At 51.3% G+C, this 21,488-nt stretch overlaps 2 protein-coding genes across 11 annotated transcripts in view; one reads left to right on the forward strand and one right to left on the reverse strand.

Moving 5' to 3' along the window:
• Nucleotides 1-9,734, forward strand: part of MGAT5 (alpha-1,6-mannosylglycoprotein 6-beta-N-acetylglucosaminyltransferase) — a 335,766-nt gene extending 326,032 nt beyond the window's left edge. For all 9 annotated transcript variants that reach the window (XM_053918609.2, XM_053918606.2, XM_053918607.2 and 6 more), the window contains one exon: nt 3,971-9,734. In XM_053918609.2, coding sequence (XP_053774584.1) covers nt 3,971-4,169 — 199 coding nt within the window. In that variant the 3' untranslated portion in view covers nt 4,170-9,734. The remainder of the gene's footprint in view (nt 1-3,970) is intronic.
• Nucleotides 9,735-10,918: 1,184 nt separating this feature from the next.
• The window catches only part of TMEM163 (transmembrane protein 163), a 227,076-nt gene continuing 216,506 nt past the window's right edge, over nt 10,919-21,488 (reverse strand). For both annotated transcript variants that reach the window (XM_053918612.1, XM_053918613.1), the window contains 2 exons: nt 17,244-17,385; nt 10,919-11,953 (listed from right to left, as the gene is read on the reverse strand). In XM_053918612.1, coding sequence (XP_053774587.1) covers nt 11,893-11,953; nt 17,244-17,385 — 203 coding nt within the window. In that variant the 3' untranslated portion in view covers nt 10,919-11,892. The remainder of the gene's footprint in view (nt 11,954-17,243; nt 17,386-21,488) is intronic.

The following is a 21,488-nucleotide window of genomic DNA, read 5'->3' on the forward strand; positions in this document are numbered from 1 at the left end:
CTGCAGTCCCCACCCCCTTTTTTACTCCTCCAGCGCCTCTGGAACGAGGCCTGACTCTACCCGGCCCCTCAGCAGGAAGGGACGCAGCCCAGACCCAGGCCAGAGCTGCCGCGGAAGGGCCTTCTGCGCTGTGTGGCCCTTTGCCCTCCCGTTTGCGTTGCTTTTAGTGACGCCACTCACTTCCCTTTGCGTTGGCATTTGTGGGTTGGCATTTGCAGTTCCTGGATTTCCACGTGAGGTTTCTTCTTACCTCAGACTCCTGGCAGTGCTGAATGTCCCCGTTTCTGTCACACCCTGTCCCCAGCCATACAGTGCCTAATTATTTAGCACCCCTCCCCCACCTTAATAGCTCTAATCAGACATTTTCCCCTAAGAAAGAGATTTGCTTTCCCAGCCCTAGACGCTCAGGGGAGCAGCGGCACTGCCCCGTCTTGAAGAGGGTGTTCAGGGCTCCAGGCTTGCCCGCGCCCCGTTAGGCAGCGTGCTTGGCTGCAGCGGTAGCCTGGGCACAGTGGTCTGAGCTGCTCTGGCCCCGCCTACAGGCCTCACCCTTCTCCAGGGCGGTATGGAACCCTGTGCGGAAAGCGCACTTGGCCTCTGGCGTCACAGCTGCAGGGTCACTCTCCTGATGAGGGCGGCGGGAGGTGCTGTTTCCTGCAAAGACCAGGTTCAAAGGCCAGCTTGTTCGCCATCCGCCCACACGCCAGGCGGGGACAGCCCGTGGTGCCTGCTCTGGGACTGGTGAAACCACATGAGGGTGAGTGGTGGTCTGATGTTTGCGGAAAGCCTGCACTGGTCCCAGAAGCTTCCATTTCCACAGCACATTTACTGAGTCCTAGGGTTCCTGCAGGCTCTTCCCACTGGCTCATTGTACAAACAGCAAGGTGGCTTTTTGAGGACCCCAAGCAGCTAAGTGTCAGAATCTGGATCTGCCGGGGGCAGACCAGGGACTGTACACCCTGAACTGCCGGTGCGCCCCCACCGCCTGTCCCCACCTCTGGGGGAGGAAACCTGAGACACGCTGCCAGCCCTGGGATCGGGCCCCACACAGCAAGCCTGCCTCTGGGGCACAGGTCTGGGTCCAGTGAGGGGACAGGCAGGGGACCAATGGGCCAGTTTCCTCCATTTTACCACCTGTAAAGTGGGGACATCCTGAGTGATGGTGACATGGTGTGCAGCCAGTGCTGAAGACAAGGCAGAACGGCCCCTGCTCCCCGAGAGCTCTGGGCAGTGGGGCAGCCTGGAGTCACCAGGACAGGACGGGGAAGCCAGGCCATGCGTGGGACCGCCTAACCATCCCACACCCCACTGTAGGGATTTCTTCCTAGGAGACAGCAGTGGCGGCTGTGTTGCAGTAAATCTGCCTGAGATTAATGCTCTGAATGTAACGCCCGATTGAGTACGTTGTTCCTGCGTTCCTAGATACCGATCACGTTGTTAACCACCCCGCCCCCCTCGCTATCTGGCAGTCCATCGAGTGCCCCCTCGGAACGAGGCAGTCCTGGCCCATCCGTACTCGTGGCCAGTTTGCAGTGCGGGGCTCCTACAGGCCAGTGCTGCTTTCCCCTCCCCAGCTCGGGGCCTGGGTTGTGACATGAATGGAGCCCTTTGGAGTGTCCCACGCTGCCGTCTTGCATCCAGGGGCAGGCGGCCAGTGTCTGAGCGCCGGTGCCGTCCAGGTGCCATGTCAGTGCTGGAGGGGCGACCACACACTGCTGCGCAAGAGCATGCGTGGCCGAGCTGTGACCTACCTGACCCAAACCAGAGGGTAGAGGGAAGGAGCCAGAGTGCGTGCCAGGGTGGCCCAGTGGGGAGACCTCGGCTCTGTGAATAAGAACGTGTGTTAATGCGAGACCTCGTTTGTGAATTGACTACCTTTTCAAGTTGTATCTTCTAAAGTTTGGATTGTTGAGTTTGAGGGAATTCTGAGCTGGGAAGTCTAGACTATGAGTGCTTCGGCGCGCCCGAGAGAAGGGAGGTGGCCTGAGTCCGAGAGGTCCAAAGGGAGTTTGGGGCACCTGACCGATCCAGGGCGGAAATAAGCAGGACAGCAGGGAGGAAGGGGCAGCTCCAGGACAGGCAATACAGAATTAACGCCAGCTTCCTGCTCTCAGGAATTCGGGAGGCCCAGGGAAAAATGGGCCTTTGCCCTTTCATTCTTCAAGAGCTATGAAAGGGCTGATGGGCCTCAGAAGCCCAACTCCCATCCTGTAAGAGAAGCTGTTTGGGCCAGCTGGAGAGGTCTGCACCTCTGCAGAAAGGAGACTACGGGATGAGCAGGGGTGTGTGTGTGTGTGTGTGTGTGTGTGTGTGTGTGTGTGTGTGGCCGAGAATGGGTGTGACAGACATCACAGGAATAGAGAGGCAGAAACAGTGATGTGCACACCCTGAAAAAGCAAGGGGCCCACGGGGGGTGGAGGGGGGGATGAGGAGGCTGGCCTGCAGAGGCTGGCAGGGGTCTGGACGCACTCCCCTGGTGGGGAAAGCCACCTCACCTCTCTGGTGACTGCCGCACACTAGTTAAGCAAGAACGACAGAGTGGCCTTTCTGACCAGCCAGGGCTGTGGGACAGGGACCTGCACACTGAAAACAGGGAGAGCCCCCGGGTGCCAGTGGTTTGGATGGTGTCCAAAAGCGGCCAGAGCTGTGCACACCCACAGCATGGGATCAAGGGAACCCCTGGGGGCCTGGTCATAAGGGGGCTCCCGTGGCTCTGGTAGCACATGCTGTCTCAGCAAGCACTTCGTGGTGTCTGGGCGTCATCCCTGGCAGGCTGCTTGCACCGCAGCCTCCGCTGCTTTGCGCTTACACCCAGGAGGCTGGGCCAGGAGCCAGAAGCCAGGAGACCCAGCGGCTGTAGCAGGAGGGTTTCTTCATGGCACCTGACAACTGTACCCCTGGCCATGGGGTCTGAGACTAGCTGTCCACACTCCTGGTGAGCAGGGTACCAGGCAGATGAGTCAACTTAAGACATATTAGCTGCTGAAATTCACCTAGATAAAAAAAGAGCTTAAGCGTAACTTTCCCAAGGCCACACTCTGCATGGAAACGTTTAATGCACAAATGAGCTCTGGAAACCCTTTCTGTGGTTTGGCCAGTAGGGGCATCTTGTGTTGGACACGGAAGCCCCAAATCTCTGAATCATTTTCCTTTAGGAAGTCCATAAAATCCACACTTCCTGCCGCACCTTCATGGTCCACAACCTTAACCCTCTGGGTGCCTCCATCTCCCAGCCAGCATGCCAAGACCAGAGGTGTTGGGGCATTTAGAGACATCACAGAGCTCTCTGGCGACTGCAGAGCAAGATAAGAGGGAAGGCCGCCCTCCCAAGCGGCAGGAGCCTGGCCGGCAGCCCCTAAGAGCCCCCACGTCCCTGCCAGATGCACTGGAAACCACGTGATTGATGGCTAGGGCTCTGGGCCAGGGAGTTTGTTAGTTGGCTGGAGGAAGACCAGAGGGGGCAGGAGTAATGGGGGCTGTGAGGGTGGGGGGTGTAATACACTGCTTCTCTCCCAGTATCCAGAAGCTTTCTGGGGGCAGCAGGAAACCTCAGGTTTCCCAGCTGGATCCCCACCTTGTCAGCAAGAATCGAGGCTTCTGCGAACACAGGAAAATGGAGACGGCTAGCGCGTGGGTCAGTTCACGCTGCAGGGCTGGGGAGGAAGGCGTCCTGGCCCACGCTGTGTCTGCCGGGGTAGGATGGTCATGGTGATGATGGTAACTGTAATAATGACGCTTACTCAGAGCTAGACTTGGCCCCGTGCTCTGTAAGAACTGCTGTCATTCCCGCACCTCCCCTGCGAGTGAAGGGTTGTCCATCCCCAGTTCACAGAAGAGGAAACTGAACCACAGAGAGGCTCGGTCATTTGTCCAGGGTCACAAACGGAGCCAGGACTCAAATCCAGGTCAGCCTGGCCCACCTATACCTTCTCTGCATCTCCAACCCACGAGCCTTTCTCTTCCTCCTCAGGTACGAAGTGATCTGCCAAAGCTCAGAGCTGGCCAAGGACATCCTGGTGCCCTCTTATGACCCCAAGAACAAGCACTGTGTGTTTCAAGGTGACCTCCTGCTGTTCAGCTGCGCAGGTGCCCACCCCAGGCACCGAAGGATCTGCCCCTGCCGGGACTTCATCAAGGGCCAGGTGGCCCTCTGTGAAGACTGTCTATAGCGGCCACAGGCGGGGCCCTACACGCACTCTGCTGGGGAAGACAGTGGCTCCAGCCCCGTCCTGGCAGAGCCAGGGGGCAGACGTCATTCGGGGACTCTCGCCAGAGCCTGGACTTTTTGGTGGAAGGTTTCGATTTGGTGTTGCCCTGCTGGGGTGTGAGCATCACAGTGGAGTTTTCACCAAAACAAAACGAGAGCAGACAGCAGGTCGGGAGCCTGGTTTTGCTCCCAGGCACAACTCTGTCTTATTTTTTGAGGAGCAACTGTAGAGAGCGAATCTCAAGATTCATTTAAAACAAAAAAACCAGAGGAGGAATTGAGCTGGTTGGATAGAACTTTGTGTTGGGAACATTCCTAAATCCATTAACTTATTTATTTGGGAGGGCGGGGGATCAGGGAAGGGCAAAGAGGTCTTGATTACAGGTCTTGTTTCTTTGATTTTCCACTGTTTACCATCCACCTTCACTGTACTATTTTTTTTTGTCTGCTTCCCGGGGTTGCAGGCGGGAGAGATGGTGCACCCTGGGGCTGGGTGCACGCCTGCGGGTGGCTGTGGGTGTAGCTCCATACAGCGGGTGATGGCCACACAAAATACCGTCTTGTGTGTGTGCTTGAGGGATGGCAGCCACAGGTCAGACGCCGCCTCCCCGCGGCGGGGGACAGCCCAGCCAGGGGAAGAAGTGCAAGGTTGGGAAACTGACATTGCATGCGCGTGGTGAACCCAAAGTGCAGGACTGACAGAGCTGTTGGGACTCGGTTGTGATGTTGCCTGTGAGCTGGGACTGGGCAGGAGTGAAGCTGGCCCTTGTGACCTGGTGTCACCCCTGGAGCTGGGCTCCAAACAGGTGGGTTTGTTACATTCCCTGTAATGTCTGATACTGGACCAAAGTCCAAGGAATGGGATCTTGGTAAACTTGACATTGGCCGGGGGAGCAGGGACAGGCCAGGATGAAACTGACTCACTGCCCTGGCCACTTACCTGTGGGGGTGGGAGTGGGGGCGGCTTTCACCCCAGGCACCAATATTCTGAGAACAAGCCAGTCGGCAGCTTGACCTGGTCAGACTCATTTGACACCCCCTCTCCGGCCCTGGAACCCCTGTGCTCTGCCTCGTGTGAGTTCCCCACCCCAGCACCCCACCCCTCTAAGCACTGTTTCAGTGCTTTGGGTACTTCCTGTGAGGCCCTTGGCATCCCGTGCTGGTGAGAGTGAGCCCTCTCCTCCCTCTTAGAGAGTCTCCCTGTTGTGAGCAGTTGTGATCCACCCAGCCCTCGGGGTGGTTCCCAGTGCCTTGGTGGCGCTGGCGGCCCCTGACTTCCCAGCACCCTGCATGCCCTTGGGCAGCTGACCAGGCTAATGGCTGGGTGGGCCTTCGAGAAGTGAGACTCAAGGAAGGGCTGTTTCCTGAGGACCAGAGTGAGGGGGTCTTTAGGTGTGGAAAGTTAATTCTACCAGCTTTGCAATTCTTCCCTGGTACTTAAATAATACCAAATGCACAACAAGCCTTTTTTTTTTTTTTTTTTAACTTAGATTTCTCGGTCTGAATCCCACCTCCATTCTTCTAGAGAGTGGAGGGGGTGAGGAGGGACAGCTGGGGTTTCTGCCACCCCACAGGGGGCCCAGGAACACATGTGCTGGGGAGAGTGCTGACCGGGAGGCCTGGGCCTGGCCACAAGGGCACAAGTCCAAAGGAAACCTTGGTAATAAGGTGTGAGTGAGTGTGGGTGTATGTGTCCTTTTAAGCTTTGCAAGGGCAGTTTCCTGCAGTAGGAAGAGAAATAACTGCCTTCCGTGCTGTTAGGAATTGCTTTTCCCTGTGAAGGGGCCTCTTGGCTGTACCTTAAATTGTGGGAATTTGCTTGAGCTCCCTGCCCTGCGATTCCTGGGCCGGTGCTGCCCTCTCCTGGGCTCTTCCGGGAACTTTCAATGGTGAGCATGTCAGTATAGGCATTAGACCAGCAGGGGGAGCCTGCGGGCCAAGACCCATTTCCCACACTCCACAAAGCTAACCCATTTTGCAGAGGACTGTTTAAATAAGCACAGGAACTCAGAAAGCAAGGAAGGTGGAAAGCTACATTCTACATTCTGCAGAAAGATGCTGTGCCTACCTTGTGTTCCAGAAGCTGCAAAGATTGTTTGCTGGCTGCCCGAGCTCAGGGCCTCCCCTTTTCTCCTGTCCGGACCCTCGGGTCCAGCAATCCAGCAAGGCACTTACCCCACTTCAGGTCTCTCTTGCCTCTGCCAGCCCAGTATTGGTCGAGGTAATGCGGAGTTCCACAGCGGGGCTGCTGCGCGTGGGGCAAACCAACCTACACTCCACGTGGTGAAGGCATTATCAACAGAGGCAGTGACACTGGAGAGGTACTGGCTGCCGGGCCCCAACAGACTTAACCCATCAGTCAGTGGTCCGCAACAGGAACCTTGGGAGGGCCCTGCATCTGCCCTGTGTGCAGAGAGGCGTGACTCCTGCCTGCTCTGGAGGAGGGCGCTCTCAGGGTGTGGGCCCCAGGTGATTTTCGTTAATAGAGTCCTAAACCAGCCTGTGACTCCCACACCGAGAGAGGTCTGAAGCCAGGATCAGCGTCTTCCTGTGCTAGGAGCATATCTTGCCCAGTCTGTAAGTTTTTGTACATTTTTTTTTCTAAGTGGAATTTGCCCGCCACCCCCCACCCCAAACTGTGATCTTGGGTTCTTAAAAAACTTGAGGGAAAACATTTAACTAATTTATTAAAAGAAAAAGCTTTCCTTTGACATGTAAACACTTTCAGGAGTAAAAGCTCCTCAAAGGGGAAACACACTTCTTTTAATGCCAGTAAACACCTCATTTTATTTTTTGTATGTAATTTGATTTGCACATATACAAATGGAGAGGGATCTTTTTGCATTTTTGCTTAAATTGGGGTTTTGTCTCTGCTTATAGTTTGCTTTTTTGTGTGTTTGCTGTATGTTTGGAAATATTGAGAGTCCATTTCTTTGTTGATATTTATTGTTTCTCTGATGTGCCTTTTCACTTTTCTTTGGGGTTGGTTTTTGGAATCTGGGTGCTGTTGAAGGAAGAGAGCACACTCCTACAGCTCAGAGACAGGACCTGTCCTTTATCACTGCGGAAGCTCAGGCTGGGCACCGGAAACGCCCTTCAAGCCCCCTAGGCCACCACGTGTATGCACATACTCCCCCGTGTTGCTGTCAGAACCCCAAGAGAAGTGCTGGCTTTCTCGAGACCAGCCCATGCCCTCCCCAGCTGCTCAGTCACATCTTTGGGTCTGGGGGCTGCTGGTCGCGCATGTGCCAGTGGGGCTGTGCTCCGGGCCCCCAGGCTTGTGGGAGGTGTGGCCAGAGACGAGGACCAGCCCTAGCTGAGGGGTTGCACTGACGGGAGCAGTACCCGCTGAGCTCATGAGTAGCACTGGCCCCTAAACACTGTCTGGTTCACGTCATGAAGGGGAAGGAATAAGCACGCCTTTGTTCTGTTCTTAGTGAACACAGGGTTTAATAAAAGTAACTGTTGGGCTCCTCTTGGGAGAAGAGGCCTGGTGCTTCTCACGGGTCTCGAAAGCATCCGTGACAGGCTGACGGGAACTGCTGTTCACAGGTGGGTTTGTGCTTTTCAGACCAAACAAAGGCAGGCCACCCCGTTTCTCCGCGGTGGTTTACCTGGATTGTGTGTGTGATTGGGATATTACCACCCTCTTCCATGCCCCCCAAATTCATGATTTAAGAAAGTCCACTTTGTTACACGACAGGCTCTGTTGTATGTGCTACCATCCCAAGCCTGGATGGTTTTCTTTATTTAAAAAAATACTTCAGTTTTCACATTGGCTTCAATCTAATTCTCTCCATCCCTGTAGGGCTACAGGGCACCTTCATGTGAAGAGATGGATGGATGGACACAGATAGACTCAGGCTTGTCTGTGAAGGTGGGGAATTGCTAACGTGGAGGACGAGTTCCTTTCATTCTTGTTGGTTCGACAAAAAGTGGAAAACCAAGTTTTTATCGCAAAAGGCCAAATTAGCTGTATAGTCTCAGATGCAGGGAAAAAAAATTAACCTAGCTTTCTTAGCACTTAGGGGTTTTGTGAGGATTCGGTGTTTAGCAGTGTCTGGCACATAGTAAGCCCTAGTAAATGTTAAATATTGTTGTTATTAGCATTTCACAAAACTTGAGAAATAAAGAGCTGAGCTCCCTCCCTATCAGTTGATTCACGTAATACCTACATGAAACTATTCCGGGTTGATGGAATGCTGTAGAGGATTTGTGGGTTTAGCACGTCCAAGGCCCGGGCCCACCCTGCTGCTGGGGACATCGCCGTGACCCTGAATGCACTGACTGATCAGAAAATGCACTTCAGCACCAGACGGGACCGGGCTGCAGGGACTTGTGTACAGGAGATGACAAGGGTGACCTCTGGCCCCATGTTGGACCTCACCCCGCTGATACCTCCTGGACCATTCCAGAGTTTTTCTTTATGCAAGTTTTTGAGCTAGAAGTTAAGGTCAATATTCTCATTGACCGTACCCCTTAAAAGTTAACTGCATTCCTCTGAAGGGTCCTAAGAGAGGCTTTTCTGCTTTCAAGGGGAAAGGAACAACCAATTGAACTTACTCATTCCGCAGGAAGTCCCTTTGCTGTCCCCTGCTGGTCGGGGTGGCTCCTCCACTGTCCAGTCCACAGGGATCAGACTCCTGGGTGGGTTAGCTGTGATGTTTGCATGGGCCCCAGTCTCAGAGAAGATGCCCTTCTCCCCCAGGCTGCTGCAGCTAGCCTGGGGGGAACCCCAAAACTATCCCACCTTCCTGGTGAAGCCACGGGTGAGAGAGGGAGATTAGCTTCAGAACCACGTCCAGAGGCTGCTTGTGGTTCAGTGATTGTTTTTTTCCCAAATCGCCCAAATATCAGTTCACTTTCTGTTTTGTTGGGGTGTTAGCTCTTCCTTCCTGATAGATTTAGAGCTGTGTGTCCTCTCCTGTCTCTGTGCTCTTCTGGGTAGATTGCCGTTGTGGAATATGGAAGAATTTGCTGGAGTCCTGTCGTTAAGCTCCTTTGTTTTCAGTAAATCAGCAGTCTTAGACTTTGGTGGGTATAGGACTAGAACTTAACCTCCTTCAAAGCATCATTCCCTCTATCCCTGATCTTGTGGAGCCTTAGCTTGGTTCCCCTGCCCCCTACAGCTGGCAAAGCGCAGCAGAGGCGCAAGGGCCAGCACGCACTCAGAGGGCAGGCAGCTGTCTCTGGATGGTGGGGACTTGGCGCAGTCAGCCACCTCTGCCAAAGGGGAGAGGGAGCAACCTTGGGAAGTGTTCAGTTCACTGCCCTGCCCAGGTGTTAACAGGACAATACCGGAGCAATTGATGCCAAAGGAGATGGTGGTGTCTTTTCTACTGTAGCTGCTGTCACTACCTTGCTGTCTGAGCTAATGACCGTTCGCATCTGTGTCTTCACACAGCTGCTGGTTCACGCTGGGCTTAAGCGGTGCCGCCCTGCACCGGCATGGAGGGCACTGCTGTTTCCCACCGCTGTAGACAAAACTAGGGAGAACTTTATTTTTCAATAAACTTTTCTTGTGTGACAGGTGGGAGTGATCTTTGGGGGGCTGGGTGGGAGCAGGGCCACCTGTGGGTCATAGCCCAGCAGCATCCCCCACGCTGGTGTCGCCACTGCATTTCCCCGTTTGCAAACGCTGCTGAAAACGCTGCAAGGAAGGTCATGTGGAGGGAGCAGAGGACGACGGGTTCGCAGTTGAGTATTCTCTCCCTTAATGTCACAGCCACGGATAACTAATCTCAGAGCTTTCACCTGGAAGGGAATGAACTTGAAAGTGGACAGATGGGCCATGTTTTTTGAGATAACTGTACTACAGCTGATGTTTACAAAATCTTTAAAGATGTGCTAGTAAAACAGTCCCTAAAAAGGCTGAGGGCCTGTTAGAATTGGAACACATTTCCCCCTTACAAAGAGGACTCTGACACAGGGCTCAGTGGCCGTGAGCATTTGGTGAGGCCTGTGCCCTGGAAACAAGGAAGGTCAAATCAAGGGCTTGCAGGCAGTGACGCAGCAGGGCGGCAGGGAGGCATGGCTCAGCCCTCGATGGCACAGCCTCTCTTAAGATCTGCCCTGAACAGGAACACCACACGGTTCCCAGATACAGCACATCTGGTGTGCACCAGTCCCAGAAATGTGCCGAGAAAACTGAGTGCCTAAGTTTAGGGGAGGCTACACCCTCGCTTCCCTTCCCCAACCTCCCACACTGTATAGTAAATACACAGAAAGCCCACAGGAAAGAAACCTATTGAATCTCGCATCTCCCAGCCCTGTTTGAACAGTCAACCCTGTATTCCACATAGCACAGTGACATCCTACAGAGCTGCTGGAGGAAGCTGCGCTCACAGCACCAGACTGAACCAAGGTCAGGGACCTCCTAGACCAAACCACCTGCCTTTCTAACCAGCCTGAAATGGCCAGTGGGAGATGGGGTGCGGGCGGCGGGGGTGAGGTCTGGGGAACAGCCGTCCCTCAGTACCAGCGAGGTCAGCCCCAAGGGCCTGGGGCACCACCGAGTCATTGTGTGGCCACTCCCCGCCCCCCAGTGGTGGGTGGGCAGGCCTGCCCCACAGAGGCACAAAGCCCTTCACAGCGGTGCTTCAGGGTCGCCTCTCCCACTCCACTGGGAACAAGTGATGCTGCCACGTCATCCTTCAGCCACCACAGCAAAGCTGCCCGTGACGGTGACAACTCTCAAAGACAACCTCCCCATACCATACAAAAGAGGTAAAGGTCTTTATTGGTCAGACACTGTCGCCCGGACAAGCAGCAGTGCTAGAGGTACAGACTGTTGTGTGCTGGGAAACACTGTCACAGCTTCTACCCTCAACGTTACACCAACTGGAGACACCTTGTTCCTTACAGAGGAACCCGCCGCTGCCAACAGACTGCAATGTACCCTTACCACTCAACACAGCATATGGATATATGCACATAGGGGTCGATTATGTCATTATTTATTACAAATAAACTAGTCGCACATCTGTCAAAAATGGATCCTGTTTTTACATGTATGTTCAGGTTCTGAATGTACAAGAAAGGGTCATGTGCTTAGTTCGTCCATGCAAAGCTCATACATACATCACTAAGTACTTGAAAAATAGAATGGTCTCCTTTTGAACAAATCTGTTTAGATTTAGGATTAGTAAAACAGTATGAAACTAATGAAATATGTTGATAGAAATTAGGAAGTGCCATATACTGATGGTTCTGGGGGTGTGAAGGGGTGAAGGACGCAAGGGTATGTGCGGTCTTCCCTTAAATTCTGCTGGGAGGTGACAGATGGGCTCTAGGACTCCGAGGTGGCCGGAGCCCGCCAGAGGAGGTGGGTCTGGTCAGTTGCTCTCTATTTCAGGCCTTGAGCACCACAGAACTTCCTGCCAAGCAGAGATCTTATCCCACCCACAAGGACCTTTTTACTCCTGAAAATAGAAAAGGTCAGTTCCCACTGGAAATGGGAAACCAAACTCCCCTCCTATGCGCGTCGTCCTGTTGGGTTTGGGGGGCAGTGGAGTGAGGGGAGCAGTGCAGACCGGCCTGCTGGACAGGCTGCGTTCCCATGAACACACACTTTCCAAAGAAGAAACTGGATGTTCAGATAAATATTGGCACCGTCGCCTTTGTGGGAACTTCTTGTCGTCCTGATGGTCTTCATGAAAACGCAGAACTGGCGGCCCCGGCCCTCTTCACTCAAACATCTCATAGTGGCGCGTCTGCCTCACCCTGGGCACCATGTCGATGAGGAGTCTGCAGAGAGGAGGCAGACAGGTCACCCCAACACAGACCCTGCAGAGCCCCGGGCTGAGGGCACTTGGGGGAGCAGACAGCAGAGGCAACTGCAGCCTCTTAAAGTACGTGACTCAGTGGGCTTTGGTAAATGCATAGATGGTCCAACCACCCCCACCTCCTAGTTCCAGAACGTTTTCCTCAACCCAAGACACCCACTCACATCACTCCCTTTTCCCCTCCACCCCGGACCACTAACACTTGTTCCCCAATTAAGGAGATATTTAATTTATAAAAGTGGACATGTATACAAGTTCTTTACAATTCACCTAATTGTTGAAAGTGTAAAATTTAATGCTTTGTTCATATATTTTGTGTCCAGATTCCAGGTGTCAGTGAGATCATACGGTGTTTGTCTCCCTCTGTCTGACTTGCCTCACTTAGCAGGATGCCCACCAGGGCTATCCACGTGGTGGCAGATGTAAGACTCTCACAGCAGAGTCCTGTTCCCTCCTACATAGGACCCGCACCTTTTCTCTCCCCTCGCCTGTCCACAGACACTTAGGCTGCTGCAGTGTCTTGGTTATTGTAAACAATGCTGCATATATCTTTCTGAATTACTGTTTTGGATTTCTCTGGATAAACACCCAGAAGTGGGATTGCTGGGTATGTGGTTACACCTATTTTTAATTTTTTGAGGAACCTCCATACTGTTTCCCACAGTGGCTGCACCAATTTGCAGTCCCACCAACAGTGCACAAGGGTCCCCTCTTCTCCACACCCTTGCTAACATCTGTTTGATTTGCTGATGCTAGTCATTCTGATACGTGTGAGGTGGTAGCTCACTGTGCTTTTAATTTGCCTGTCGCTAATGACTAGTGATGTTGAGCATCTTTTCATAGTCTGTTGGCCATCGTATGTCCTCTTTGGAGTACTGTCTATTCAGGTCCTCAGCACATTTTTTAATCAGAATGTTAGGGGTTTGTCGTTTTGTGTTGGTGTTAAGTTTATGATTTCTTTAATGTTTTGGAAATTAATCCCTTATGGTATATATCACCGGTGCATATCTTCTCCCACACAGTAGGTTCTGTTTTGTTGATGGTTTCTTCACTGTGCAAAAACTTTTTAGTGTGATATATTCCCATTTGTTTATTCTTTCCTTTCCCTTGACCAAGACGACCTATCTAGAAATATATTCCTAAGAGTGATGTTAGAGTCTACTGCCCTTTGTTTTCTTCTAGTTTTATGGTTTCAGGTCTTGTAATTGTCTTCAATCTATTCTCATTTTTGTATATGGTGTCAGAAAGTGGTCTGGTTTCACTCTTGTACATGTCTGTTTTCCAGCACCAATTATTGAAGAGATTATCTTTACCCCATTGTTCATTCTTGTCTTCTTTGTCATAAATTAATTAAATATATTGTTGTGGGTTTATCTCTGGGCTCTCTTTTTCTGTCCCATTGATCTGTGTGTCTGTTTTTATGCCAGTACCATGCTGGTTTGATTACTATAGCCTTGTAGTATAGTTTGATGTCAGGTAGTATGATAAACCTCCTACTTTGTTCTTCTTTCTCAGGATAACTTTGGCATTTTGGAGTCTTTTGCGGTTCCATATAATTTGTCCTAGTCCTGTGAAAAATACCATTAGTATTCCGATAGGGGTCACACTGACTCTATAGATTGCCTGGTATAGTGTGGACATTTAACTATGTTAATTCCCCCAGTTCTTTAGCACAGTGTAGCCTTCCATTTATTTGTATCTTCAATTTTTTTCTTCAGCATCTTTCAGTTTTCCAAATACAGGGATTTTTACCTCCTCAGTTAAATTTATTTCTATGTATTCTTTTCAATGCCATTATAAATAGGATTATTTTCTTAATTTCTCTTTCTCAGAGGTCATTATTGTTATATAAAAATGCAACTGATTTCTGAATATTAATTTTGTATCCTGCTACTTTACTGAATTTATTAGTCTTAGTAGACTTTTTGGTGGACTCTTCAGGGTTCTCTCTATATAGTATCATGTCATTTGCAAATAATGACAGTTTTACTCTTTCCTTTCCAATGTGAATGGCTTTTATTTCATTTTCTTCTCTGATGTTGAGTAAAAGTGGTAAAGTAGACATCCTTGTCTTGTTTCTGACCTTAAAGACAAAGTTTTCAGCTTTTCACCGAGTATGACGCTAGCTGGGTGTGTGTCGTATGTGGTCTGTATTAAGTTGAGGTATGTTCCCTCCATTTCTACTTTGCTAAGAATTTTCATCATAAATAGATGCTGGATTTTGTCAAATGCTTTTTCCGCATGTATTGATATGATCATATGAGTTTTATCCTTCATTTTGTGTATGTGATATATCATGTTAATTGATTTGGGGGTATTGAACCAACCTTGCATCACAGGAATAAATTCCACTTGATCATAGTGTATGACCTTTTTAATGTATTGCTGAGTTTGGTTGGCTAATATTCTGCTGCTGTTTTTGCATCTATGTTCAACAAAGATATTGGCTTATAATTTTCTTCTTTGTAGCGTCTTTGGTTTTGGTACCAGGGTAATGACCACCATCCCATGAATTTAGGAGCCTCCCCTCCTCTTGGAATAGTTTAAGAAAGACAGGTGTTAATTCTTTGACTGTTTGATAAAAGTCACCTATGAAGCCATCTGGTCCAGGGCCTTTGTTTGTTGGAAGTTTTTTGATGACTGATTCTATTTCGTTAGCAATTATTGGTCTGCGCAGATTTTCTGTTTCTTGTATTATCCTAGTTATTTCTCCCAGGCAGCCCAGTTTGTTGGCATAAAATTGTTCACACTATTTTCTTATAATCCTTTGTATATCTGTGATGTCCCTTGTCCCTTCTCTTTTGTTTCTTTTTTAATCTTTTTTTTTTAATTTTCCAGTTACAGTTCATATATAACATTAGTTTCAGGTGTACACCCCAGTGATTAGGAACTCACATAATTACTGAGATCATCCCCGTAAAACTCACACCCCTCTGACCCCTACATAGTTAAGGACTGTACTCCCTGTGCTGTACTTTTTATCTCTACGGCTGCTCTGGAACAACCAATTTGGTTTTAATCCCTTCGCCTTTTTCACCCATTTCCTCAACTCCCCTCCCATCTGCCAGCCATCAAAATGTTCTCTGTATCTACGAGTCTGCTTTTGTTCTGCTTGCCTGTTTGTTTTTTAGATTCAACTGTTGACAAGATATGTATTTATTGCCAGTTTATTATTCATAACTTTTATCTTTTTTTTTGTTCTTCTTAAAGAATGCCCTTTTACATTTCATGTAATACTAGTTTAAGGTAATGAACTCCTTTAGCTTTTTCTTGTCTTGGAAGCTCCTTATGTGTCCTTAGATTCTAAATGATAGCTTTGCGGGGTAGAGTAATCGTGGTTGCAGGTCCTTGCTTTTTATTACTCTGAGTGTTTCACACCAATCCCTTCTGCCCTGCAAAGTATCTGCTGAGAAGTCAGCTGCCAGTCTTACAGGAGCTCCCTTGGAGACAACTAACTGCTTTTTTCTCGCTGTTTTTAAGATTCTCTCTTTGTCTTTTTAACCTTGGGCCTTTTAATTATGATGCGTCTTGGTGTGGGCCTCTTTGGGTTCATCTTATTTGGGACCTTCTGTGTTTCCTGGACCAGATTAGTAAGTTTTCAAGTCATTGTTTCTTCAAATAGGTTTTCAATCCCTTGCTCCCCCTCTTCTCCTTCTGGTACCCCTGCGATACAAATGTTGTTATTCTTGATGTTTTCCCTTAAACTATCCTCATTTTTAACTATTCTTTCTTTTTGCTGTTCCATTTGGGTTTTCCCCCTACCCTTTCTTCCAGATCACTAATTCGATCATCAGGGTTTTGAACTCTGTATCTGATAGATTACTTAGTTCTCTTGTTTAGTTTTTTTCCTGGCGTTTTCTCTTCTCTTATTTGGGGCGTGTTTCTTTATCTCCTCTTTTTGGACTCCTGTCTGTGTTTGCTCCTGTGTATTAGGTAGAGCTGCTGTGTCACACAGTCTTGTAGAGTGGCCGTACGTAGTGTCCTGTGGGGCCCTGTGGTGCAGTCTCCCTGGTCACCTGAGCCAGGAACTCTAGGGGTGTCCCTTGTGTGGGCTTTGTGCCCCCTGTGCAGTACAGCTTTGACTGCCGTTGGCACATCAGTGGGTAGGACTGACCCTCAGGCCGTCTGCCTGCCCACAACTACAGCGGACAAGCTATTGTGTGGGGGCTGACCACATAGTAGGAGTCACTCTGGCGGGGTGTGTCCACCCTTCAGATGAGCCATTTGTGGAGCTGCTTGGGTGGTGATCTGAAGTGGTCTAAAGCTGGCCACAGGTACGTTGGTTCTGGAGCTTCTTAGGAGGGGCTCCAGTGCAGACCAAGGTCAGCTGCTGCTTGTGGCTGGGTTGGGCCCACCTCGTAGGAGCTACATAGCCATTTGTGGTTGGTTGCCACTTGTGCTGGGCTTGCGGCTGTGGAGTCGAAGCCATGTTCTAAGACAAGACTGGCCAAAGTTTCTGTCAGGCTTGGGGCCCCCTGAGGGGAATTACAATGCAAGTTGAGATCTCTCACCACTGGTGCTGAGTATGCCAAGGCCAGCTGCTGCTTGTTTGGGGTTTGTGGGCCTTTGAGAGGTTTTAGGAAAGTCCACAGCATCAGCCAAGGCAGGCCCCTCGTGTGGATGATCCACTGGAGGCACTCAGGCTGGAAATCCAAGTTGAGTGGGGGAGAGGGGAGGTCTCAGAGAATGGCCAGGGTAATGGAGAGCTCAGACTTGGCACTCACCTGTTGCCTGAGGCTGAGTGAGGTAGGGCTCAGCAAAGCCATTGTGCCTGCGGGGGCTTCCATCCCTGGAGAGCTGCTCTGACCCCTGCCCACCCCTCCAGCCCTCCCCGTGAAGCTAGTCAGTTCAGTTCCTCCCTGCATGTCCCTGGTACTTTTTGAGCTGCTGCCCCTGCACTGGACCCCAGAGCAAATGAGCTTGTGAGTGAGCGAGTCCATGCGTAGGTCCCTCAAAAGGAATGCTTGAGACTCCAGCAGCCTTCTGTCTCACTCAGATGCAAGCCCCCCTGGTTTGCACAGCCAGAGTTCAGTTATGGGGACTCAGCCCAACACTGGTGCCTCTTATGAAAGTCCCTGCCTCATTTTGGTGCCAGCAACAATAATGATCCCTGATGGGAATGTTTTCAGTCACCTGACCTCACCAAGGCTCAGGAAGGTTACAGGTATGAGGTATAACCATTAGGGGTTGAAAAAAAAAAAAAAGGAATACTCCTGGCTGCCAGTAAAACAAAGAGGAAAACAGGCACTTACTTGACCCCGTAGGCAAATATGGTAAGGCCAATCAGCACACCTGTGCTGCCATCCAGGTACCAGACCGCCGAGTTGTGCTTGAACACCTCAGCACTCAGAAGAATAGAGAAGCCCATGACGCCTCCCACGAGGGAGTTAAACCCTGGGAAAGAAGCAAAGAGAGCCTGACGGCAGAGCCACGTGAACTTTCTCAGCCCCCAAGAAGCTACCCAGACACCAGGCATGCCTCCACATTCCAAACGTGGGCTGCACGGACTGGCGCCCAGAAGCACTCTCACAGGTGAGAGCCACCACCAACTCAGACACCTACGTGGTTTGTCATGTCTTTGTTCCAATGTCACAGGAGACCTTGCTAGCCAGAGCTGTCACCCCCAATGTCAGCGTCCTTCCCCTGCCAGGCACTCATGCCCGCTTGACACAGCCTGTCTGCGCTCGCTGTCAGTCTTCCTCCCTCCAGCGCACTATCTCGTCCGGACCCTGTGGAGCTCAGGGCAGCACCTGGTGCCCAGGACACTTTCAAATACTTGGTGCCTCAAAGCTATTGGGTGTCTGCTGGGCCCAGGACCCAGCTGGGATCTTCTCAATCCTATGAAGTCTGACTATTATACAATTTTACTGATGAGAGAATGACGTTAAGCAGAGTGAGGTTAAATAAACTGACTGATGTTATACAGATTAAGAGGAGCAAGGCTAGGCTTCTACCAGAGCCCACATCCTTTCCTCCAGGGTCTGTGTAAGTCACCTGAGGATCTTCACTCTCTAGGACGAGAAATGCAAAGTCAAGAACTAGGTGCCTGGTTGCGGAAATGGCAGCCAAAAGAGGACTGGAGCTAACAGACACGATCATCTCCTTTCACGTATGTCACACCTCAGCTGGTCCCCAAGACTTAGGTACCACGCTTCCATTTTACCTGAGTTTTCAAAGGCCACGTGGGAAGGGGCCCCGGGGCCGCACTGTGGGGTGGGCCACTGGGCTCCTTGCCTGCCTCGCAGGGGTGTAATGGTAGCCTGGAGAGGCTCTGGGTCCATGCTGGTCTGCCCAGGGTCAGTAACCTTGCCAACAACAGGCCCTGGTTCATTTCCGGGGCAACCCCACCTGTGTAAGTACCATGCTTTCGCTGAACTCAGGAGTGTTAACTTCAGGTTCAAGCAGGAAAACTAAGACCAAACAACCTTAAATGTATTCACTGGGGACTGTGCACCTAGGGGAGAGGTTCTAAAGGAAGAACAGGGGGAGAGGAAGAGCTTGCAGGTAGAAAAGGTTTGAGCAAAGCCTGGGGAAGACCCCTTCTCAGGATCCAAGGTGGAGACTTCAACGGGCTGCTCCCCAGAAACGGGAACAAGATAACCTGGCTGGCCCTGTGACGACATCTCATTGGATAGTGACACCCTCGCTCTTCCCTCAAGTCTGTCTTCTCCCCACGCCCGTTCTCTGCTGATGACAGCCTTGTTCCTCTTGGAGCACACAGGTTCAGGCAACCACACCTCCTCCTCCCCCGTGACAGTTGCCCCACACGGGCAGTTGCTGCTCCAGTTACCGCTGTTCCTATGTAAGGCGAACCCTCCACACCTGTTCGCCAAAGGACTTTGTTCTTGAAACTCTTCTCCCTCTTCTGGAACATTCCCACTGGGACAAATCTTCCCTTCCCATCACCCACCACAAACTCCTGCCTGACCGCACACCGCCCACATCACAAGCCCCAGTCACTGTCGACCTCTACAAAACTGGAAGAGGTGTCCACCCGATGGTACCTCCCATTCTCTCTTCACCCCATTCCAGTCAGGTTCTCTCCCCCCAGAGTCCAGTGACTCCCTCCCTGCTGCCAGAGGCTGTGGTTCATTCGTCCTCCCCTTCCGGCTTCCCAGGAGGACTTTCCTCAGCCTCCGTGACTCTGCTGGTTCTCCCCTTTCCACTCCAGCTCTTCCTTCTCAGTCTGCTTTGCCAGATCCTCTTCTTCCCCATCTCGGCACCCCACCTCAGTCCCCTGAACTCTTCCTCTGCCTACGTTCTCTCTAGGTTGTTACCTCTGACCCTGTATGTCAGTGTCTCCCAGGTTTCTCTTTGGCCTGAACTTTCCCTTCAGCTGCAGACTCACTCATGTAAGCACCTCAAACTTGACACATTCAAAGCAAAAGCCTCAGTTTCTGCTCCAAAACACCTCGCCTTCTCAGTAAGTGACACCATCATCCACCTAGCTGCCAAGGCCAAAAATCTAGGAGCCCACCCTTCTGTCATACCCCAAATCTAATCAACCATCAAGTTATTCTCGCCAACTCTTACCTCCAAAAGTTGTTCTCCATCCCTCTACCTCTCACCACCCCCACTGCCCCAGCCCAGACCGAGCCCCTGTAATCCCTGGCCTGCACCCCTACCTCCTCACTGCCTTCCCTGCTTCCCCTCTTGCCCACATCTCCCTTAACCCACAATCCATCCCCCTCACAGCAGCCAGAGTGACCTCGGTAAATGGGCAGCCTCTGGCCGTCCTCTGTATCTTCCTGTTCTTTTTTTTTAAAAAGTCTCTGTTCCACATCTTTTCTCAGAAAGCCACCAAAAGAAACAGCAGAAGCCATTACTCTGTTGCAGGGGACCTGGGCTGGTGTTTCCCTCTCAGCGCTCTCAAACTTGGGAAGGTTTTGTTTCAAGAGTGGCTAGAGGACAGGGATAGACAAGAAGGAGGTGACCGCTGCCCCTCCCTCCTCTCCATGTCTCTGCCGTGGGCGCGTGGGTCGGCTGGTGGAGCCCTCCATCCTCCCAGAAGCCTAGTGGCACTCAGAAAGGGTGCGGAGAGAACGTGAGGTTCCCCAAGACGGCCACTAGATGTCCACTCAGCTCCACCAAGTCACCAGCTCTGCCAGCCGAGCACAGCCCAGCCCAGGTTGCTGACGGCCCACCCATGCGTGCTCCGGACAGGTGACCGCTGATGGACTCCCGGTCTGCCCACCTGGTTCCCCTGCACCTTCTAGGAGGAGCCTCTGGCCTTCTCCGCTCTGCTCAGCCTTGGTTATGACGGAGCCTGACTCATTTCAGCTTTGCCTTCACCTCTTATGAGCCTGCAGGGGAATGCCGCCCTGAGCTCACGGAGACGGGGGGACAGTCCTGTATCTGCCCGCAACATCCTTCAGAATGTTCCAGCTGCAGGCACCCCACACGAAGAACCCTGAGCCGTCAGCCCTGCCCGCCAAAGCACTCACCCTGCCCTACCCATGCAGCACACAGGGCCTCACCTGTAGGGTGCTGCCCCACCCTACCCAGGCAGGAAGCTGGTTCCTGTCCTCAGTGAAAACCAGAGCTGTTGCCAAGAATAAATGCTGTTAGCTGTCTAAGAGGTTGTCTTGAGTAAGACACCACCATTCTGGCCTTAGTGACTGGATAAGAATCTGTATAATTAAGTATGTCAATTTTAAAAAGTTCTGATTAAAAGTTCTCATGTGCTTAAAGCCATGATAGACTCTTGGCATTTTAGAGTTATGAAGGAGTGGGAGAAGAGTCGGCAAAGGCTGCTCAACTCAGGTTTTCAGCCGTCCCCGAGGGCAACGTGGGAGCCGGGCTCCTGGCCCCTCGTTCAGACCCCTCCCCCCAGGTGCCTCTTCACAATCTCCCTCCGCTTGGCCTGCAGTGTGAGCTTGCTGTGCGAAATCATTTACCTTAAACAACGCAAAGCCAGCTGCAGCCTAGTGCTGATGGCAACAATCACATGTTGATTAACTAAATATCTAAAGGGACAAAATCTAACTAGACAAGATTTACTGCACCGCCAGCACAGAGCAGGGAAGTCTGGAATTTGCCCACACCCCGATGTCCCCATTTCTGAAGATCGGCTTCTGGTACGGACACAACCCAGCGACAAAGCATCTGGTGGAGTCAGCCTGACCCAATTCATATACAGCTCCAGTGTGGGAATCGGCCACCTCACCAGGTGACAGGTGAGGCCCGTGCTCCCTGCCTGCACCCGCACCACTTTGTAGAACTTCATTCTTCTTGGACAGAAGGGGCCAGACCACGAGAGGGTCATTCTCAGGGTGCCCTCAAAGGATGCCCTCCAGACCAGCCCCTCAGAAACCCCAACATCGATGACAGGCATGTCTCCTCAGCCCCGTCACCTCTCCCCCTCCTCCCAGAGTGAGGAAAGAACCAAGAAGAGATAATTACAGAAGGTTCCCTAGCTCTGCTCATCAATGAGTAAAACCTCATCCCAGAAAACACAATTGGCAGGAGGCTACAGTTACCTCTGCTTATTTTGCTGA

Source organism: Desmodus rotundus, chromosome 2 (assembly GCF_022682495.2).
Source record: "Desmodus rotundus isolate HL8 chromosome 2, HLdesRot8A.1, whole genome shotgun sequence".
Lineage (NCBI taxonomy): Eukaryota > Metazoa > Chordata > Mammalia > Chiroptera > Phyllostomidae > Desmodus > Desmodus rotundus.